Below are 19,322 nucleotides of genomic sequence, written 5' to 3'. Positions count from 1 at the left end.
CCTCACTCCCAGCACCTTCCCCTGCAACCGCAAGAAATGCAAAACTTGCGCCCACACCTCCTCCCTCACTTCCCTCCAAGGCCCCAAGGGATCCTTCTATATCCATCACAAATTCACCTGCACCTCCACACACATCATTTACTGCATCCGCTGCACCCAATGTGGCCTTCTCTACATTGGGGAGACAGGCCGCCTACTTGCAGAACGTTTCAGAGAACACCTCTGGGACACCCGCACCAATCAACCCAACCGCCCTGTGGCTGAACATTTTAACTCCCACTCCACCAAGGACATGCAGATCCTTGGCCTCCTCCATCGCCAGACCATGGCAACACGACACCTGGAGGAAAAGCACCTCATCTTCCGCCTAGGAACCCTCCAATCCCAATGGATGAATGCAGATTTCTCCAGCTTCCTCATTTCCCCTTCCCCCACCTTATCTCAGTCCCAACCCTCGGACTCAGCACCGCCTTCTTGACCTGCAATCTTCTTCCCGACCTCTCCACTCCCACCCCCTCTCCGGCCTATCACCCTCACCTTAACCTCCTTCCATCTATCGCATTCCCAATGCCCCTCCCCCAAGTCCCTCCTCCCTACCTTTTATCTTAGCCTGCTTGGCACACCCTCCCCATTCCTGAAGAAGGGCCTATGCCCGAAGCGTCGATTCTCCTGCTCCTTGGATGCTGACTGACCTACTGCGCTTTTCCAGCAACACATTTTCAGCACTGATCTCCAGCATCTGCAGTCCTCACTTTCTCCAAGAGTGAAAGGTTAGTATGCCCACCTGTGTTTAAGGACATTGGCCTAGTTGTTGACTGTTCAACCATCAGTTCTCACTCTCACTATCCTACCAATCCTCCTTCATGCATCTTCATATCTCACATATCTCCCTTATACTCTCCAAATCCCTTTCATATCCTTTCACATCTTTCAATCTCCCTCCATACACAATCCCCATTATCTACTTAGACCACTCTACACTCATGCACACATATATACACTCTCTCTCACACTCACAACCCCCAACCCAGACAAAAGACACACACACACAGACAGACACAAGGACCCACATACACACATATATTTTGTGGGGTGAATTTGTACTTGCAGAGTTACATTGTACTTTGCTCAAAAACTGCATGAATTCATGTAAACTCTGTTATCTCACTTTTTAGATTAGAATCAATCTAAGTAGCATGGCATAGACAAAGAACACAGGGGGCTAACACCTTCAACATATTGTCTAGCTAACACCAATTGTTACAGTTAATCTGAGATTGCAACTTTTAAAAAAAGGTGTTGTGATTTACACATGAAAGAAGTGAAATTATCATGGTATTCGAACAGATGAAAGACTCAACAGACAATCAAGATATTTTTCAATGTATAATTTCAGTTACATCACACTGTAAATTTTTGCTATAAATTCTGTGCCTTACAATTGTGTCCTCCATAACCACCTGATGAAGGAGCGGCCCTCCAAAAGCTAGTGTGTTTCCAATTAAACCTGTTGGACTATAACCTGGTGTTGTGTGATTTTTAACCCATTATCTACTGTGGACAAAACTCATAGCAGTAGGAAGTCATTGAAAGGCACGGGAAATGAAAAACATGATCCACTCAAACTTCAGACAAAACAAATGCATCTCTTGGAAACTCATTAAGCTGTTAACCAAACACGCATTGAAACCATTAAAACCTACTTGGAAATCCAACCTTTGCTCTTAAGTGCTTATAAATAAGTTAAGGTAAATAAAACTGCCAAAACAACAAAGAAAACCTCCACAGCTATGTAAATGAAACTTGCTGAGCTAAATGCTTTAGTGAGGATCAGAATTCAGTTGTGCTTTCAGAAGATTCAGTTGTACAACTGAGAAATACTCTGGAGCTCAATACAATGAAATTGCTGGAGCAAATGACATGACCAGTCATCTGTTTACACTTTCAAAAGTTTAGCAGGTGGATCAAAGAAGTATTGTATCTGTTCATTTTTTTCAAAGGGTCAAAAGGTGATTGGAACTTAAATCAATGTAAACAGCATGCAAAGTGGTATGATTAGACATTAAAAACAGAACTTGAGAATTGTCGAGAACAGATACAAGAAAATTGCAAGAATATTCAGATAATTCCTAATGTCTTCCCTTTACATTGATCTATTTGGAAATTGTCCTGAGGAGCGAAAGGTGAAAAGTTTCAACAAAATTTGTCAATTATCAACAAATTTGTAATACTGTAAATTGTAGACAAGCACTTTATCCACTGTAAAGTAATCTAATGCATGTAAATAGTTGAACAGTGCTGGTAAACTATTGACTGTGTCACTTATAGTTTAAGAACTATGATCAATTGTTACATTAAAACATACTTAAATTATTATATATCATGACTTGGAGGTGCTGGTGTTGGACTGGGATGGACAAAGTTAAAAAACACACAACATCAGCAGGTTTATTTGGAAGCACTAGCCTTCAGAGTGCCGCTCCTTCATCAGGTGGTTGTGGAAGTTAAAATCATGCTCACAGAATTTATAGGTAAAGGAGTCCAGTGTCATGGAGATGTGATACCGTACAGGTGTAGTACAGATGTTGGTTTATTGCCTGGTATTGTGTGATTTTTAACTTTATCCAACCTCTCCTCAGAAATAAAACCTTCCAGAGAATAGACTTGGATGATCAAATTGCGTGTGCGATGATAATTCTTGTGCTGTAAGGCATCTGGAAACGCCAAGGAAATATTCAAGGATGAATAATTTAGAAAATAAGTTCATAAAAATATTCTGGAGTTTTGCCACATCGTATTTTCAGGTGGTAGAGAATGTAATACATGCCAGCCTTTCATTAAGAATAAAATGGCTGAAGTAGAGCTCACTCTGAATAATATTGTACAAAAACCAGAAGGTTAGTAAGATGATTAGCTTCTATTATTCTGTGCTCCCTTACACTGTTCCTCAGAGGACTTTTTTCAGATATCATGAACATGATTCTAAGCAGCCAGTCGAACATACTCCAGGGTATGTACAATTGAAATTATCTAACATACTCTCTGGGGAACTTTAAATCTATTCTCTAATTGACAGCACATGGACTTGGCAATACAATTCCTGTGTGGAAAGTTTCATGTCAGTTTTTCTGTCTGTTACATGAAATTTGTGCTTATCTCTTGCTTGTGTGAACTGTTGTTCAATTAATGCTTTTATTTTGATTGTATCTTTCCCCAGCAGAGATATTTGTATCTACAGCCACAGGTGAGGTGCCGGAGCACTGAAGGGTGGCTAATGTTGAGCCTTTATTTAAGAAAGGCTGTAAAGACAAGCCTGGAAACTATAGACTGATGAGTCTAACATCAGTGGTGAGTAAGTTCATAGAAGATCATAGGATCCCTACAATGTGGAAACAGGCCCTTCAGACCAACAAGTCCACACCGACACTCCACAGAGTAACCCACCCAGACCCATTCCCCGAACCTATTACTCTACATTTACCCCTAAATAATAACATCCCTGAACACTATGGGCAATTTAGCATGATCAATTCACCTAATCTTTGGTGAATTTGGATTTGGGAGGATCTTGGATCGTGAGAGGAAACCCACGGGGAGAATGCGCAAACTCCACACAGACAGTCACTTAAGGCTGGAATCGAAACTGAGTCCCTGGCACTGTGAGGCAGCAATGCTAACCAATGAGCCACCGTGCAACCCACAAAGTTGTTGGAGGGGACTCTGAGAGAAAAGATTTAAATAGGATTTGGAGAGGAAAAGACTGATTAGGTATAGTCAGCATGGCTTTGTGTGAGAGAAATCATGTTTTCCAAACTTGATTGAGGGCAGCACGGTGGCTCAGTGGTGAGTACTGCAGCCTTACAGCGCCAGGAACCCGGGTTCAATTCCAGCCTCAGGCGACTGTCTGTGTGGAGTTTGCACGTTCTCCCCGTGTCTGCATGGCTTTCCTCCGGGTGCTCCAGTTTCCTCCTACAGTCCAAACATGTGCAGGTTAGGTGAATTGGCCATACTAAATTGCTCATAGTGTTAGGTGCATTAGTCAGAGGGAAATGGGTCTGGGTGGGTTACTCTTTGGAGGCTCGGTGTGGACTTGTTGGGCTGAAGGGCCTGTTTCCACGCTGTAGTGAATCTAAAAAAAAAACCCAAGAAGATAGATGAGGGCAAAGCGGTAGATGTTGTCTACATGGACTTTAGTAAAGCCTTTGACAAGGTTCCACATGATTAACTAATTCATAAAGTTAGATCACACCGGACTTAGGGAGAGTTTGAAATGTGTTGCTGGAAAAGCGCAGCAGGTCAGGCAGCATCCAGGGAACAGGAGAATCGACGTTTCGGGCATAAGCCCTTCTTCAGGCTTATGCCCGAAACGTCGATTCTCCTGTTCCCTGGATGCTGCCTGACCTGCTGCGCTTTTCCAGCAACACATTTCCAGCTCTGATCTCCAGCATCTGCAGACCTCACTTTCTCCTTAGGGAGAGTTTGCCAATTGAATGCAAAATTGGCTTAATAGTAGGAGACAGAGGGTGGTGATGAAGGGTTGTTTTTGGACTGAATGCCTGTGACCAATGGTGTTCCACAGGGATCGGTGCTGAGTCCACTGTTGTTTGTCATTTATATAAGTGATTTGGATGAGAATTTAGGAGGCATGGTTAATAAGTGTTCAGATGACAATGATGGTATAGTCAACAGTGAAAATATTGTATAAGATTACAAAGGGATCTTGATCAATTGTGCCAATGGGCTGAGGAGTGGCAGATGGAGCTTAATTTGGATAAATGCAAGGTATTACATTTTGGTAAAACAAACAAGGGCATGACTTATACAGTTAATGGTAGGGTCATGTACCTCTGTTGTAGAACAGAGAGATTTAGGCATTCAGGTACATAGTTCTTTGAAGTTTGTGTCAAAGGTAGGCAGGGTGCTTAAGACAGCATTTAGCACGCTTGCCTTCATTGCTCAGACTATTGAGTATAGGAGTTGGTATGTCATGTTAGGGTTGTACACGACATTGGTGAGGCCACTTTTAGAGTACTGTGTACAGTTTTGGTCATCCTGCTACAGGAAGAATATTATTAAATTATAAGTGTTCAGAAAAGATTTATCAAGATTTGCTAGGACTGGAGGGTTTCAATTATAAGGGGAGGCTGAATAGGCTTGGACCTTTTTCACTGGAGTGTAGGAGGAGGTTGAAGGGTGACCCTATAGAGGTTTATTAAATAATGAATAGCAAGGGTCTTTTTCCCTAAGGTGGGGGAGTTCAAAATGAGGGAGCTTATTTTTAAGGTGAGAGGTGAAAGATTTAAAAGGGATCTGATGGGCAACTTCTCCACACAGAAGGTGTGAACTGCCAGAAGAAATGGTAGATGCATGTACAGTTACAACATTTAAAAGACATTTTGACAGGTCCATGAATATGAAAGATTAAGAAGGATAGGCAAGGGGGACTAGTTTATTTTGGGAAACTTGTGTCAGCATTTATGAGTTGAACTGAGATTCTCTTTCCGTGCTGTCTGACTTTATGACTCTCTATGACTCTGATTCACTCACCGTGATTTTACAGTTGATAAACTTCCTTCAGTTGTCTAAGTATTGCTGCCTGAGGTTGTAACTCTCACCATAATTCAGAGTCATATTAATATGCATTTAAAAATATCCAACAAATATAGTGGCATGAGTTGGGAAGGTAAGTTATATTTGAGAAATCTATGTATTTTTATAAAGAGGTGACTCATTGAATGAGACAATGGAATTGCAGTGAAGTTTTTTTGCATTTTCAGATGATGTTGGATAAATTATCTATCAGGGCTGTTTGGAAGAGATCAGATTTGTGGTATACAAGAAATAAAGCAGTGTGAATCCAAAGTTAGTTAATGGATTGCAAGGAAAAGTGTATATGCTCAAACTACAGGATTTTGGGAAGTACAATAGTGAGTGCTGAAACATGTTGGGTTCAATTTATTTGCAGTTTGCATTATTTGGACCTCAGTATAGCGGAGAAAAAAAAAAATCAAATCCTGCTGATGAGACAAAAAGGGAGATTTGGACAACAATGAAGTTGATTGTAAAAGACTGGCAGACAAGTAACAGAATGAACAGACATTGACTGATGTAATTTGATATGAGTGACAGCAGATTATATTTTTGAGAGGAAAAGGAAGGAACTAGAGTATACACTTAGAGTCATAGAGTCATATAGCATGGAAACAGACCTTTTAGTCCAACCAGTCCCAAGCTAAACTAGTCCCACCTGCCTACTCCTGGCCATTATCTTTCCCACTCAAGTGTCCATCCATATGTCTTTTAAATGGTGTAATTGTATCCGCAACGATCGCTTCCTCAGGAAGTTCATTCCTCATGTAAACCATCCTCTGTGTAAAAAAATTTGCCTCTTATGTCTTTTTAAAATCTCTCTCCTCTCATCTTAAAATGTGCCCCTAGTCTTAGGAAAAAGGCAACTTATTGGAAAATATGTAGATGAAGAGGAAAAAACTGTTTCCTGTCTTCACAGAGTCACTGGGAAAGGTCTAATTTTTTTTTTGTAAAGACAGCACATCTGTTAACCATTATGGACCATAGGAGTATAAGTTGGCATGGACAATGTAAGGCCCACATAGGTGGAGGGATAGAGGTTTTCATGGGGTGAATGACGGAGGTCATGAGGTGGCATTAATGGGGCATGGGCATTCTATGTAGGTGTAGTGAGCAGTTGTGAGGGATGCGGGTTAGAGGCCTGTCCGCATTTTTCAAATGTTTGATGAAGAGTGAGGTCACTAAAATATCAACTGAAGAATAATTCAGAGAGGCAGGTGGGGATAGAAGAAATGTCTCTATCTAAGAAAAATGGATCATGGACTGTTTTGCCAAAGTAAGCAGTTCAGATAGAAGTTCTTGCATTCTTAAAGGAAAACTGGATAACTACTTCATCCCAGATGCCGTGAAGTTAATTGAAGGTCACCGCTGTTTAACGAGGTCTCCAGCAGCAATTGGTGAAGTTAAGAAAAGGCAGCAAGCAGAGAAGCCAGACAATCAATCCCTGTGGATCATCAATGAAGGAAGAACATCTTTGTCACGTTGGGAATGGAATGAGCGATCTGGTGGAGGGAGAAAATCAGGGGCAAAGGATTTCTGAACCAAAATGTACAACTACTGGCACAATCTAATGAAAATATTCTGTTTTCCTCGATATGCCATTAATTTCCCTTAACATTTATAAAGGCATGACACTAGTGGAATAAAGAATCCCTGCTCTATAATCTATAGGTTGTCTATTTTTGTAAATTCATTTACGGGATGAGGTCATTGCTTGTTAGGCCCATCTCTAATTGCCTAAAGGTCAGTTTGAAAGTCAACCACAATGCTATGGGTCTGGAATCATTGTAGGCCAGCCTGGGTAATGACAGCAGTTTCCTTCCCTAAAGGATATTAGTTAGCCAGATGGGTTTTGCCAATAATTGGCAATAGCTTCATGGTCATCATTAGACTCTTACTTCCAGATTTTCTTTTTGCATTCAAATTCCACCATTTACCATGACAGAGTTGGAACTCAGGTCCCTGGGTTTTCTGGATTAATGGTCTAGCAAAAGTACCACACAGGCATTGCCTCCGCTATTTGTATGTGCTTGAACCTCACGTAACACCCAGGCTTATCGGTAGACCAGTAATGAAGCCTGGGTTTCATGGTTCACTTCCGATTACCTTCACCAGTTGATCCAACAGAACAGATTATCATTGTTTAATTGAAACAGTGCAAATGCCTGTGTTTCCAAGGCAAGTTATATAGAGAGACTGGAAAAAATGGTATTATTCCACTGGACACAGAGAAGGTTAAGAAGTAGCTTGATGAAGCTGCACAAAATCATGAAAGGTTTTGATAGAGAATTGTTTGTAGGTGCAGAAGGATTGTTGATACAGATTTAAAATAATTAGCGAAGAGGTGATGTGACAAAATACGTTTATACACAATAAGCTTTTTGCAATGTGGAATGTAATGCCTAAAAAAAATTGGAAGCAGATTTATTAGTGATTTTCAAAAGAAAATTGGATAAATTCTTGAAGAGACAAACATGTGCAGAAAGAATAAGAGCACAGGATTAACTGGATTATACAACTGGCTACATCAAAAGGGCTGACACAGCTACAATGGGCCAAACGACTTACCTCTGTGATGTATCATCTTATGATTCTGTGATGAGTTAAATTAATAATTTACAATGGAAATTGTTAACATAAGTTGACATATTACAAACATTCCCACATTCTACTTTGATATAGGGCTTCTTTGTGTTTTATTTTCATTCCCACTTGACTTCCTAAAACCCTATTTCAACTCTGAAATGACCACAATCCAGAATTAAGGCTTTGATGATTCCTTGAAAATGTCTTGTAGTGAATTTCAGCAAGAGGTGTGAAATCAATTATAAACTCTAGGGATTGAGGTGTTTGTTTTCAACAGAAGTAAATTAAATTCACAACAATGCTCAATGAAAATATTGCAGAGAAATAAAAAAAAACCTGTATATGTAAAATATGTCCCTTTAAATATTTCAGCTGAAGTTTGAATACGAGTTTGTGTTTGGTCTGATCTTTTTGAGTCATATTTTGTCAGATCTTGTAGGAGCCAAATTTTGATTGTTAACATTCCTGTGGAACATTGTACTGTGCCATGACATTCTATTTGATGACAAAGTAAGATGTATACTTCATCTTCCTTGACATATGTACAACCTTTGGCACATTTGCCTGCATGATCCTCCTTCATAAAATGAGGCATCAATGGTCTAGCAACCCAGAACGCCCAGTAAATGGCCTAAGGGCATGGGTTCGTATCGTGTCACATCAGATTATGAAATTTGAATTCAACATAAAAGCCCCAACCCTAACTCATCCACCTTGCCTGGATGGTGACTATGTACCATTCCTGATGAAGGGCTTTTGCCCGAAACGTCGATTTCGAAGCTCCTTGGATGCTGCCTGAACTGCTGTGCTCTTCCAGCACCACTAATCCAGAATCTGGTTTCCAGCATCTGCAGTCATTGTTTTTACCCCGACTATGTACCACTGTCAAGTGCCATAAAAATCCATCATAGAAAAGTACAGCACAGAACAGGCCCTTTGGCCCACGATGTTGTGCCGAGGTTTAATCCAAATATAAAATACAATAACCTACGCACCCCTCAACTCACTGCTATCCATGTGCATGTTCAGCAGTCACTTAAACGTCCCTAATGACTCTGCTTCCACCACCACAGCTGGCAACGCATTCCATGCATTCACAACTCTCTGCGGAAAGAACCTTCCGCTGACGTCCCTCTATACCTTTCTCCTAATGTCTTAAAACTATGACTCCTTGTAACAGTCAATCCTGCCCTGGGAAAAAGTCTCTGGCTATTGACCATATCTATTCCTTTCATTATCGTGTATACCTCGATCAAGTCTCCTCTGTTCCTCCTTTTCTCTAGAGAAAAAAGTCCGAGCGTATTCAGCCTTTCTTCATAAGGCAAGCCCTCCAGTCCAGGAAGCATCCTGGTAAACCTTCTTCGCACCCTCTCCAAAGCCTCTGTATCTTTCCTATAGTAGAGCGACCAGAATTGGACACAATATTCCAAGTGTCATCTCACCAGGGACTTGTAGAACTGTAACAAACCTTGCGGCTCTTAAACTCGATTCCATGCATGTTAATGAAAGGCAAAACATCATATGCTTTCTTAACAATTCTATCCACTTGGGTGGCAACTTTGCACATTCAAATCCCTCTATTCCTCCACACTACCAAGAATCCTGTCGTTAATCCGATATTCAGCATTCGAGTTCGACCTTCCAAAATGCATCACTTCGCATTTATCTAGGTTGAACTCCATCTACCATTTCTCAGCCTAGCTCTGCATCCTGTCTATGTTGTGTTGCAGCCTGCAATAGCTCTCGATACTATCGACGGCACCTCCAACCTTTGTGTCATCTGCAAATGTACTAATCCACCCCTCAACCTCCTCATCCAAGTCATTTATAAAAACTACAAAGAGCAGAGGCCCAAGAACAGAGCGCTGCGGGACCCCACTCAACACTGACAGAATACTTTCCATCTACAACCACTCTTTGCCTTCTATCAGCCAAACAATTCTGAATCCAGATAGCCAAATCTCCCTGTATCCCATACTTCCTGACTTTATGAACAGTCACTAATGTCCTTCAGAGAAAGAAACGTTTTAGATTAGATTACAATGTGGAAACAGGCCCTTCGGCCCAACAAATCCAAACCGACCCGCCGAAGCACAACCCACCCAGACCCATTCCTCTACATTTACCCCTTCACCTAACACTAGGGGCAATTTAGTATGGCCAATTCATCTAACCTGCACATTTTTGGATTGTGGGAGGAAACCGGAGCACCCGGAGGAAACCCACGCAGACACGGGGAGAATGTGCAAACTCCACACAGAGTTTGCACATTTCCTCCACGCAGGAATTGAACCTGGGTCTCTGGTGCTGTGAGGCCACAGTGCTAACCACTGTGCCACCGTGCTGCCCCTTACTGCCTTCCTTACTTGGACTAGCCTACATGGGACTCCAAACCTATAGCTATTAGGGATGGGCATTAAATGCTGGCCTACCCATTGATGCCTGAATCCATTTCATGAATAAAAAGAGTCCCTCCACTGAGAAAAAACCCCTCTCATCTACTTCTGTTCCTATCCAACTAATTGATTTCAGAATATAATTTGCAAAGGATTCTCTTCCTGCTCACAAACTATTCCCACAAATAACAATGATACCACAAAAGTGCCAGGTAATGGTCATCTCCAGCAAGTATGGCACAGCGGTTAGCACTATTGCCTCACAGTGCCAGAGACCCGGGTTTATTTACCGCCTCAGGCGACTCTCTGTGTGGAGTTTGCACATTCTACCTGTGTCTGCATGGGTTTCGTCCGGGTGCTCCGGTTTCCTCCCACAATCCAAAAATGTGCAGGTTAGGTGAAATGGAAATGCTAAATTGCCTGTAGTGTTAGTTGAAGGGGTAAATGTAGGGGAATGGGTCTGAGTGGGTTGCGCTTCGGCGGGTCGATGTGGACTTGTTTCCACGCTGTAAGTAAACTAGTCACATTCCTTTGGAATTCAATGATATTGCCATCTTCATGCCCTCCACTATCATCATGCTGAAGGTTACCATTGACCAGGAACTTAAGTGGGCCAGCTATATAAATACTGTGACTATAAGAGAAGGTCAGAAGCTGGGAATTCCGCAAGCCATAACTCCTGACTCTGCACAGATGTCCACAATCTGGAAGGAAAATGTCAGCAGTATGATGGAATATTCTCCAATTTACATTTAAAATGTTCCTGCATTAGAAGGGCTGTATAAATGCATGCAGTTGTTATGTGAAAGAATTGCTGCAATTCATCAGCTCTAGTGTGAAGTATAGAATCATGTAATCAATAATATAAAAGGAATGAATAAAATTATGCATTCACAATGGCATATGTTAAATGGCAATATTTTTATAATGCATTATAATGTATATTTATAAAATATAATATTGCCTGATATTGCTTTATTCCATAATTGCTGTTATATTTATTTTTTGATCCTATTAGTCAGTACCTAGTTATTTTGTGAGAAATTTGTCAACCCCCACTCTTGATAGTTATACAGTACTCTAACAATTTACATATAAGTCCTACTTGTTAGAAAAATAATTTTAAAACTAACAAATAAAGATATGACTGCATCACAAGGAAATAATTCCTTGTTTTTAGAGGAAAGTTGTTAGAGTAATTTTCAAAACCGATTTTTTAATTTACGAATGTCACAGTGAAACGAAACTGTTGTCAAACTATGCAGGAATTATTTTGTCGCACTGACCTGGAGGCTACCTGGTGGGTATTGAATGCAGGTATGTCAGTGAATCTACTGATACAAACCTTCAGGTCTCTAACTTTCAAAACATGGGAAGCCGATAGTTGCCTGCCTTACCTCATAGGTTACACCTTATGCTGAAAAGAAATGCTCACTGCTTCTCTCTGCAATGTCTCCACAACCCCAGCTGCAGCCTTTGTGTGGGGCAGTAAAAATATCCTGTCAAGAAAATCTATGCCAATTACACATAACTGTTCAGTATCAGGCAGAATAAAGTGTTCCTAACACTTGCTAATGAGATACTTAATGAGGATACACCAAAAGTATGAAAAATAACTGTACCTTCCCTTTTTTAAATAAGTGAGCTTTCAATTAATTTATTTAATGCAGGCTACCTTGAGGTACCAGATCAGATTATTTGCATCCTATACTTTAAAAACTGTCTTTCAGACCACTGTCTTTTACTGTACCATCCCACAAAATTGCAAATTATTGTGCATAAAGTTAATTCAAAATTGCAAATTTACCAATTAACTCATAAATGTGAGGTGATGTATTTTGATAGGAAGTATGTGGGCAAACAATATGAAATAGAGGCTTAAGGGATGCAGGAGCAGAGAGGACTGCACAGAAAGCAGTAGGATAGGTAGAGAGAGTAATTAATAAAGCATGGGCTTTATAAATAAGGGCACGCAGTACAAGTAAAAGTAAAAACACAAAGAACATAGAACAATATAACGCAGAACATGCCCTTCGGTCCTCAATGTTGCACCGACCTGTGAACTAGTCTAAGCTGAACCCCTTATGCTATCCCATCATCATCCATGTGCTTCTCCAAGGATTGTTTAAGTCTCCCTAATGTGACTGAGTTAACTACATTGGCAGGTAGGGCATTCCATGTCCTTACCACTCTCTGAGTAAAAAAAACTGCCTCTGACATCTGTCTTAAATCTATCACCCCTCAATTTGTAGCTATGCCCCCTTGTACAAGCTGACGTCATCATCCTAGGAAAAAGACTTTCACTGTCTACCCTATCTAATCCTCTGATCATCTTGTATGTCTCTATAAAATCCCCTCTTAGTCTTAGAGTCATAGAGTCCTAGAGATGTATAGCATGGAAACAGACCCTTCGGTCCAACCTGTCCATGCCGACCAGATATCCCAACCCAATCTAGTCCCACCTGCCAGCACCCAGCCCATATCCCTCCAAACCCTTCCTATTCATATACCCATCCAAATGCCTTTTAAATGTTGCAATTGTACCAGCCTCCACCACTTTATCTGGCAGCTTATTCCTTACATGTACCACCCTCTGCATGAAAAAGTTGCCCCTGAGGTCTCTTTTATATATTTCCCTCTCACCCTAAACCTATGCCCTCTAGTTCTGGACTCCCTGACCCCAGGTAAAAGACTTTGTCTATTTATCCTATCCATGCCCCTCATAATTTTGTAAACCTCTATAAGGTCCCCCCTCAGCCTCCGACGCTCCGGGGAAAAAAACACCCCAGCCTGTTCAGCTACTCCCTATAGCTCAAATCCTCCAACCCTGGCAACATCCTTGTCAATCTTTCCAATGAGAACAGACCCAAGTCTCTCAACCTTTCCTCATAAGACCTTCCCGCCAGACCAGACAACATCCCGATAATTCTTCTCTGCATCTTTTCCAATGCTTCCACATCCTTCCTGTAATAGTGCGACCAGAACTGTACACAATATTCCAAGTACGGCTGCAATAGCGTTTTGTATAGTTGCAGTATGACATTATTGCTCCGGAACTCAATTGCTCTACCAATAAAACCTAACACACCGTATGCCTTCTTAACAGCACTATCAACCTATGTGGCAACTTTCAGGGATCTATGTAGATGGACTCCAAGATCCTTCTGCACATTCACACTACCAAAAATCTTTCCATTTACCCAGTATTCTGTCTTCCTGTTATTCTTCCCAAAGTGAATCACCTCACATTTAGCTGCATTGAACTCCATTTGCCACCTCTCAGCCCAATTCTGCAGTTTATCCAAATCCCCCTGCAACCTGCAACATTTTTCCACACTGTCCACTACTCCACCGACATTAGTGTCATCTGCAAACCTACTAACCCATCCATCTGAGCCTGCGTCCAAGTCATTTGTAAAAATAACAAACAGCAGTGTTCCCAAAACAGATCCTTGTGGCTCACCACTAGTAACCGGACTCCAGACTGAATCTTTTCCATCAACCACCTTCTTACAGAAAGCCAGTTTCTAATCCAAACTGCTAAATCACCCTCAATCCCTTGCCTCAGCATTTTCTCCAACAGCATATCATGTCGAACCTCATCAAGGGCTTTACTGAAGTCCATGTACACCACATCAATTGCCCTACCCTCATCCACATGCTTAGTCATCTTCTCAAAAAACTCAATGAGGTTTGTGTGACATGACCTGCCCTTGATGAAAACATGTTGACTATCTGCAATCAAATTGTTGCTTTCTAGATGATTATAAATCCTATCTCTTATCATCCTATCTCTTATAATCCTTTCCAAAACTTTTCCTGCAACAAACATAAGGCTCACTGGTCTATAATTACCTGGGTCATCTCTACTGCCCTTCTTGAACAAGGGCACAAATTTGCAATCCTCCAGTCCTCCGGTACTAAACCTGTAGACAATTACTACTCATAGATCAAAGCCAAAAGCTCCAACACCTCCTCCCTAGCTTCCCAGAGAATCTTTGGATAAATCCCATCTGGCCTCGGGGACTTGTCTACTTTCACTCCTTTGAGAATTGATAACACCTCTTCCTTACTAACCTCAATCCTTTCTAGTCTAGTATCTCGTATCTCATGCTTCTTCTCTACAATATTCTCCTACAATATTAGTTGAATAGAAACGAATGCTGATGAAACCCAGTAGGTCTGGTTGCATCTGTGGAGAGAGGAACAGAATTAATGTTTCAAGTCTAGTCTTACTCTTCTTCGTATCTTAGAAGCTGTTAACTCTGTTGCTGTTTTCACCGATGCTGCCAGATCTGCTAAGTTTTTCCAGTGACTCTCTGTTTTTTTCAGATTCCCAGCATCTGCATATTTTGCTTTTATATAAGTACAACTTGTTATTTAAAATTCTTTAATATATGGGGATATATAATTTAGCTATATTAAGCTAATTTAGAGGTTAGGTAAAAATGATGCAAGACACTTGTTAGACCTCAACTAGCGTGTTGTGTACAATTCTGGAAACCATACTAAAGAAAAAGGAATCTTAACTCATTGGAGAGAATGTAGTAGAAATTTGTGAAAATAGTTCCAGGAATGAGAAATTTCAGTTATGAGGATAGATTGGAGAGATCTGTAAAATTCTCTTTGGTGAGAAGAGGTTTAAGAGGAGATCTGGGCAAAGCTTTCAAAATGAAGAGAGGTGTGGATAGAGTAGATAGGGAGAAACTGCCCCTGCTTGTAAAAGGATTGAGAATATACTGGCACAGATTTGATGTGATATACAAATTTGGCAAATGTGAATTGACAGAAAACTTACACAATATTCGAGTTTGTTATGCACAGTCTGGAAGTCTCATTGAGGCAGATTCAATTTGGGCATTAATTAGCTGATTAGTTGAATAGAAACAATGTGTAAAGGTGTGGGGACAAAGAAGGCAAATAGTATTCATATAGAATCCGTGTCATATAGGCTATTTGACCCTTCCAGTTTTCACTGTCCCTCCAAACAGCACCCAACCCAGACCCACCCCTTTACTGTACATCTGTAATCCTGCATTTCCCCTGGTTAATCTTCCTAGCCTTAACATTCCTCTATGGGCAATTTAGCATTGCCAATCCACCTAACCTGCACATGTTTAGACTGTGTGGGGAAACCAGAGTAAGCCCATGCAGACCCAGGGAGAATGTATAAACTCCACACAGACAGTCACCAAAGCTGGAATCAAACCTGGGTCCCTGGCACTATGAGGCAGAAGTGCTAACCACTAAGCCACTGTGTTGCCCAGTCAAAGGTTTGGTCTTTGTATTTGTTGGAGAGCTACTTCAGACGTGACACTGAATGGCCTCTTTTTGCATTGTAACAGTTTGAGATTCTATGGTACTGATGACTGTACTTCACCAGCAAATAATCAGACTGCCAGTTGAAAGGATCTGAAATGTAAATTTTATTTCAGTCCGAAGATCCTGCCTGACCTGCTGGGCGTTTTTCTTTTGTCCGTTTTCAAGAGACATTTTATGACCTAAAATGAGCTTTAAAATGTTAAACAATCCATCCAAGCCAATTGAGGAAACAATTTTAAACAGCTTACTTTTACTTATTTTTTCTTTTTCCTCATTCTGTTTCCTAATTATTATCCTGGAATTGTACGCCTGAGAAACATTGTGCAACAGCAATGTGCTTATGTCAGTTATATGAAATTAATCTCAAGGATTGATTTAGTTTTGTCTATGACACAACGGAAAGCTTTGAATCTCTGAATCAAGACTAACAGAAAAGAATCCTGTGACTTTCAGCCATTTGTATTACAATTTTATAATGCCTTCAATATGAGAGACCAGCGAAACAGAAGGAAAATATTTAAATAAATACGAGGATAGTTTTTAAAAAACAGGTTAGTCAGGCATACAGGATAATAATTAGGAAACAGAATGAGGAAAAAGAAAAAAACAAATAAGTAAAAGTAAGCTGTTTAAAATTGTTTCCTCAATTGGCTTGGATGGATTGTTTAACATTTTAAAGCTCATTTTAGGTCATAAAATTTCTCTTGAATAAGGACAAAAGAAAAATGCCCAGCAGATCAGGCAGGATCTTCGGACTGAAATAAAATTTACATTTCAGATCGATAATTCTTCAACAGAAAGTTTCACTTACCATTGGGCTAATTTTTAACTATAAAGCAGATATTATTTTAGTTCAAAACATGTTTGTAATATAAGATGGTTTGTCCAGTGACAGAGAGCTGCTTTCACCCTCAAGACCAATCTAAAGTGTTGCAATCATGGAAAGATTCCTTTATTTTCCTAGGGAAAATTAATTCTAGGAATTTGATGAATAAGTGGTTCATGTAAGTGATGCATGTCTTTATCATTACTATTATGATTATGCAACAGGAATCTGGTATTATTTCCACAGTGAAGTTCTTCAGTTCTGCTCTTTCACAGAAAAAAAACAATATCACATTCATAAAGGTCACTGCTCATTGTGCAATTAATAACACTGTGCCAATCACATGTTTAACTTAATGACATTTCATCCAAAATGTTAAATGCACAGACTCTTTCCTACCTATACGCTGAGCTAACTCTAATTGTTTATACGTTGCAAGGGTGCCTCCTTCATAGTTACAGACCACTTTAGCTTCTTTCAAGGTGAGCTGATATTTTCCTTTGCGCGACTCTCTGTGATAAACACCAGCTGCTTGTTCTGTAATTACATGACAAAACAATACATCAGTTTTGAAAAATTCTGTACAATCTACTTTCTATGCAGTGAGAAGTCAAACCTTTCAGTTTAGCTTCCAATATATAAAAAGACAACAAAAAAAACTGCAGATGCTGGAATCTAAAATAGACAGGCAAGAAGCTGGAAGACAAAGCAAGCTGGGTAGTGTCAGGAGATGGAGAAGTCGACATTTCAGGTGTAACCCTTCTTCAGGACTGGAGAAGGGCTACACCTGAAATGTTGACTTTTTTACCTCCTGATGCTGCCTGGCTTGCTGTGCTCTTCCAGCTTCTTGCCTGTCTATTTTATATCCAATATATAAAAAGATAAGCTTGCTTTTGTTTCCTACTTCTGTCATTTTGTTTTACTGCTGTGGAAATGAAGCAACAAATACTTTTATAGTTCAGAATAAGTAGATGGGCATATGAATAAAAATGTTAAATACAAGATAATTTTAAAATAAAAGTTGTGGTGCTACTTTTCTATTAAAGTAAATATTGCAATATGAGGGGATATGACTCATAATATTACAGATAAAATAGACAAGGACACCGAGGGCTGTGGTTGTATCTACTGTGTGACACACTTAATGAAACTTTTAAAACAAATATTTTTAACTTCCTTGGGAATGGTGGAAACTCAGATTTTGGAGACCAAGGGTCAAATTATCTTTCATTGTAAGGGGAATAGTCTGGAAAAACTTGAGTCATAACACAAAAAAACATGTTTCTGAATATGTTCATATTCCCATGTCATAAAGATGGTTGGAGTGTTTCACTAAAAGGTGAATCTTAGTATGAAGAAATAATATTGGTCAAGAGTAAGCTATCTATGGTCAGGAACGAGAGACCACAACCAGAGTGAGACACAACCCGAATGAATATATAGTTTGAGGGACTTGGAGGCAGCATAGGAATGGAACAGCTAAATGTTTCTCCATTTTAAAAGTTTAAAACTAAGTAGTCTAGTTAAAAGGTTAATAAAGTAGCTGACTCAGCTGACTGATGAACAGTTATGAGTCAATTACTGAAAGCCTGAATGGGGCCTTAACATGCGTTGGTTATTATTGAAGCTTAACTATTGCGAGTCATCTCAGCTTAGTTCAGCTCTATTTAAAGAAGGCTTATTAAATGTGCATGACCAGTAGTCTGCACATGGTCAAGGTGGAGAGATCACATCTGGAATGAGACATGGCCTGAGTTAATATTTAGTTTGGCAAATTTGGAGCAATGTAGGAATTTGGTGCAGAGGGGACGAGGTGGTTTTGTTTGCTATTTTAGTTCTTAGTTTGTTAGGTCTTTTTACTGGATAAATTGAAGCCTCGGAATGGGGTCCAGCACAAAAGAAAGAGTGACAAAACTGTCAGCTCATTGGTTGGTAATGGCTGCTAATTTGATCATCTATTGTAGGTTACTTTCACGTTGAAGGTAAATCGGGAAATGTTTACAGGTTACAAACTAAAAGGCAAGCAGGATTTTTTTAAAAAAATTAAAAAACTAAATAGAATAGAGATGCAGGGCCAGGCTATGTATTGTACTTCATGATGTGGGAGCTGATAGACTTCATTGTGCTGCATAGTGACAACATCAGTAGCAAGTGTTGGTTGCTTGAGGGACTCTACCTCAGATTTGATGAGTTGAAGTCTGAGCTTCAAACACTGAGACACATCAGAGAGGGGGAGAATTACCTGGAAATTGTGTTTCAGGAGGCAGTCACATCCCTGAGATTAACCTCCTCAAATTTGGTCAATGATCAGGGACAAAAGGATGTGATTATGAGCAAGGCAGATAGAGTGATCCACAAGATAGTGCTAAAAGAACTTCAGCCCCTGAGCTTGTCCAAGAGATTTGCGATTCTTCCTTCCCACGTGAATGAGAGCAAGGTTTGCAGGAAGGATTAGCAAACCATCATAGCACCATGATACTGCAAGCCATTCAGGAGGGAGGAGACAACAGAAATGTGGTTGTAACTGGTGACAGTATAGTCAGGGGAATAGACACTATTCTCTGTGGCCAGGATGGAGAGTCCCGAAAGCTCTCTTGCCTACC

At 40.3% G+C, this 19,322-nt stretch overlaps 1 protein-coding gene across 1 annotated transcript in view; it reads right to left on the bottom strand.

Annotated features, from left to right (window-relative positions):
- The window catches only part of tnfaip6 (tumor necrosis factor, alpha-induced protein 6), a 51,248-nt gene that overhangs the window by 26,282 nt on the left and 5,644 nt on the right, over positions 1 to 19,322 (bottom strand). Inside the window, exon 2 of the mRNA XM_043694155.2 lies at positions 17,119 to 17,256. Within this exon, the coding sequence (XP_043550090.1) occupies positions 17,119 to 17,256 (138 nt within the window). The remainder of the gene's footprint in view (positions 1 to 17,118; positions 17,257 to 19,322) is intronic.

This window comes from Chiloscyllium plagiosum, unplaced genomic scaffold (genome assembly GCF_037043375.1).
Source record: "Chiloscyllium plagiosum isolate Xiang-an unplaced genomic scaffold, Cpla_swu_hap1 HiC_scaffold_7, whole genome shotgun sequence".
In the NCBI taxonomy this organism is placed as follows: domain Eukaryota; kingdom Metazoa; phylum Chordata; class Chondrichthyes; order Orectolobiformes; family Hemiscylliidae; genus Chiloscyllium; species Chiloscyllium plagiosum.
Note: the sequence above shows the minus strand (reverse complement) of the source record. Positions and strands in the feature narration are given on the sequence as shown.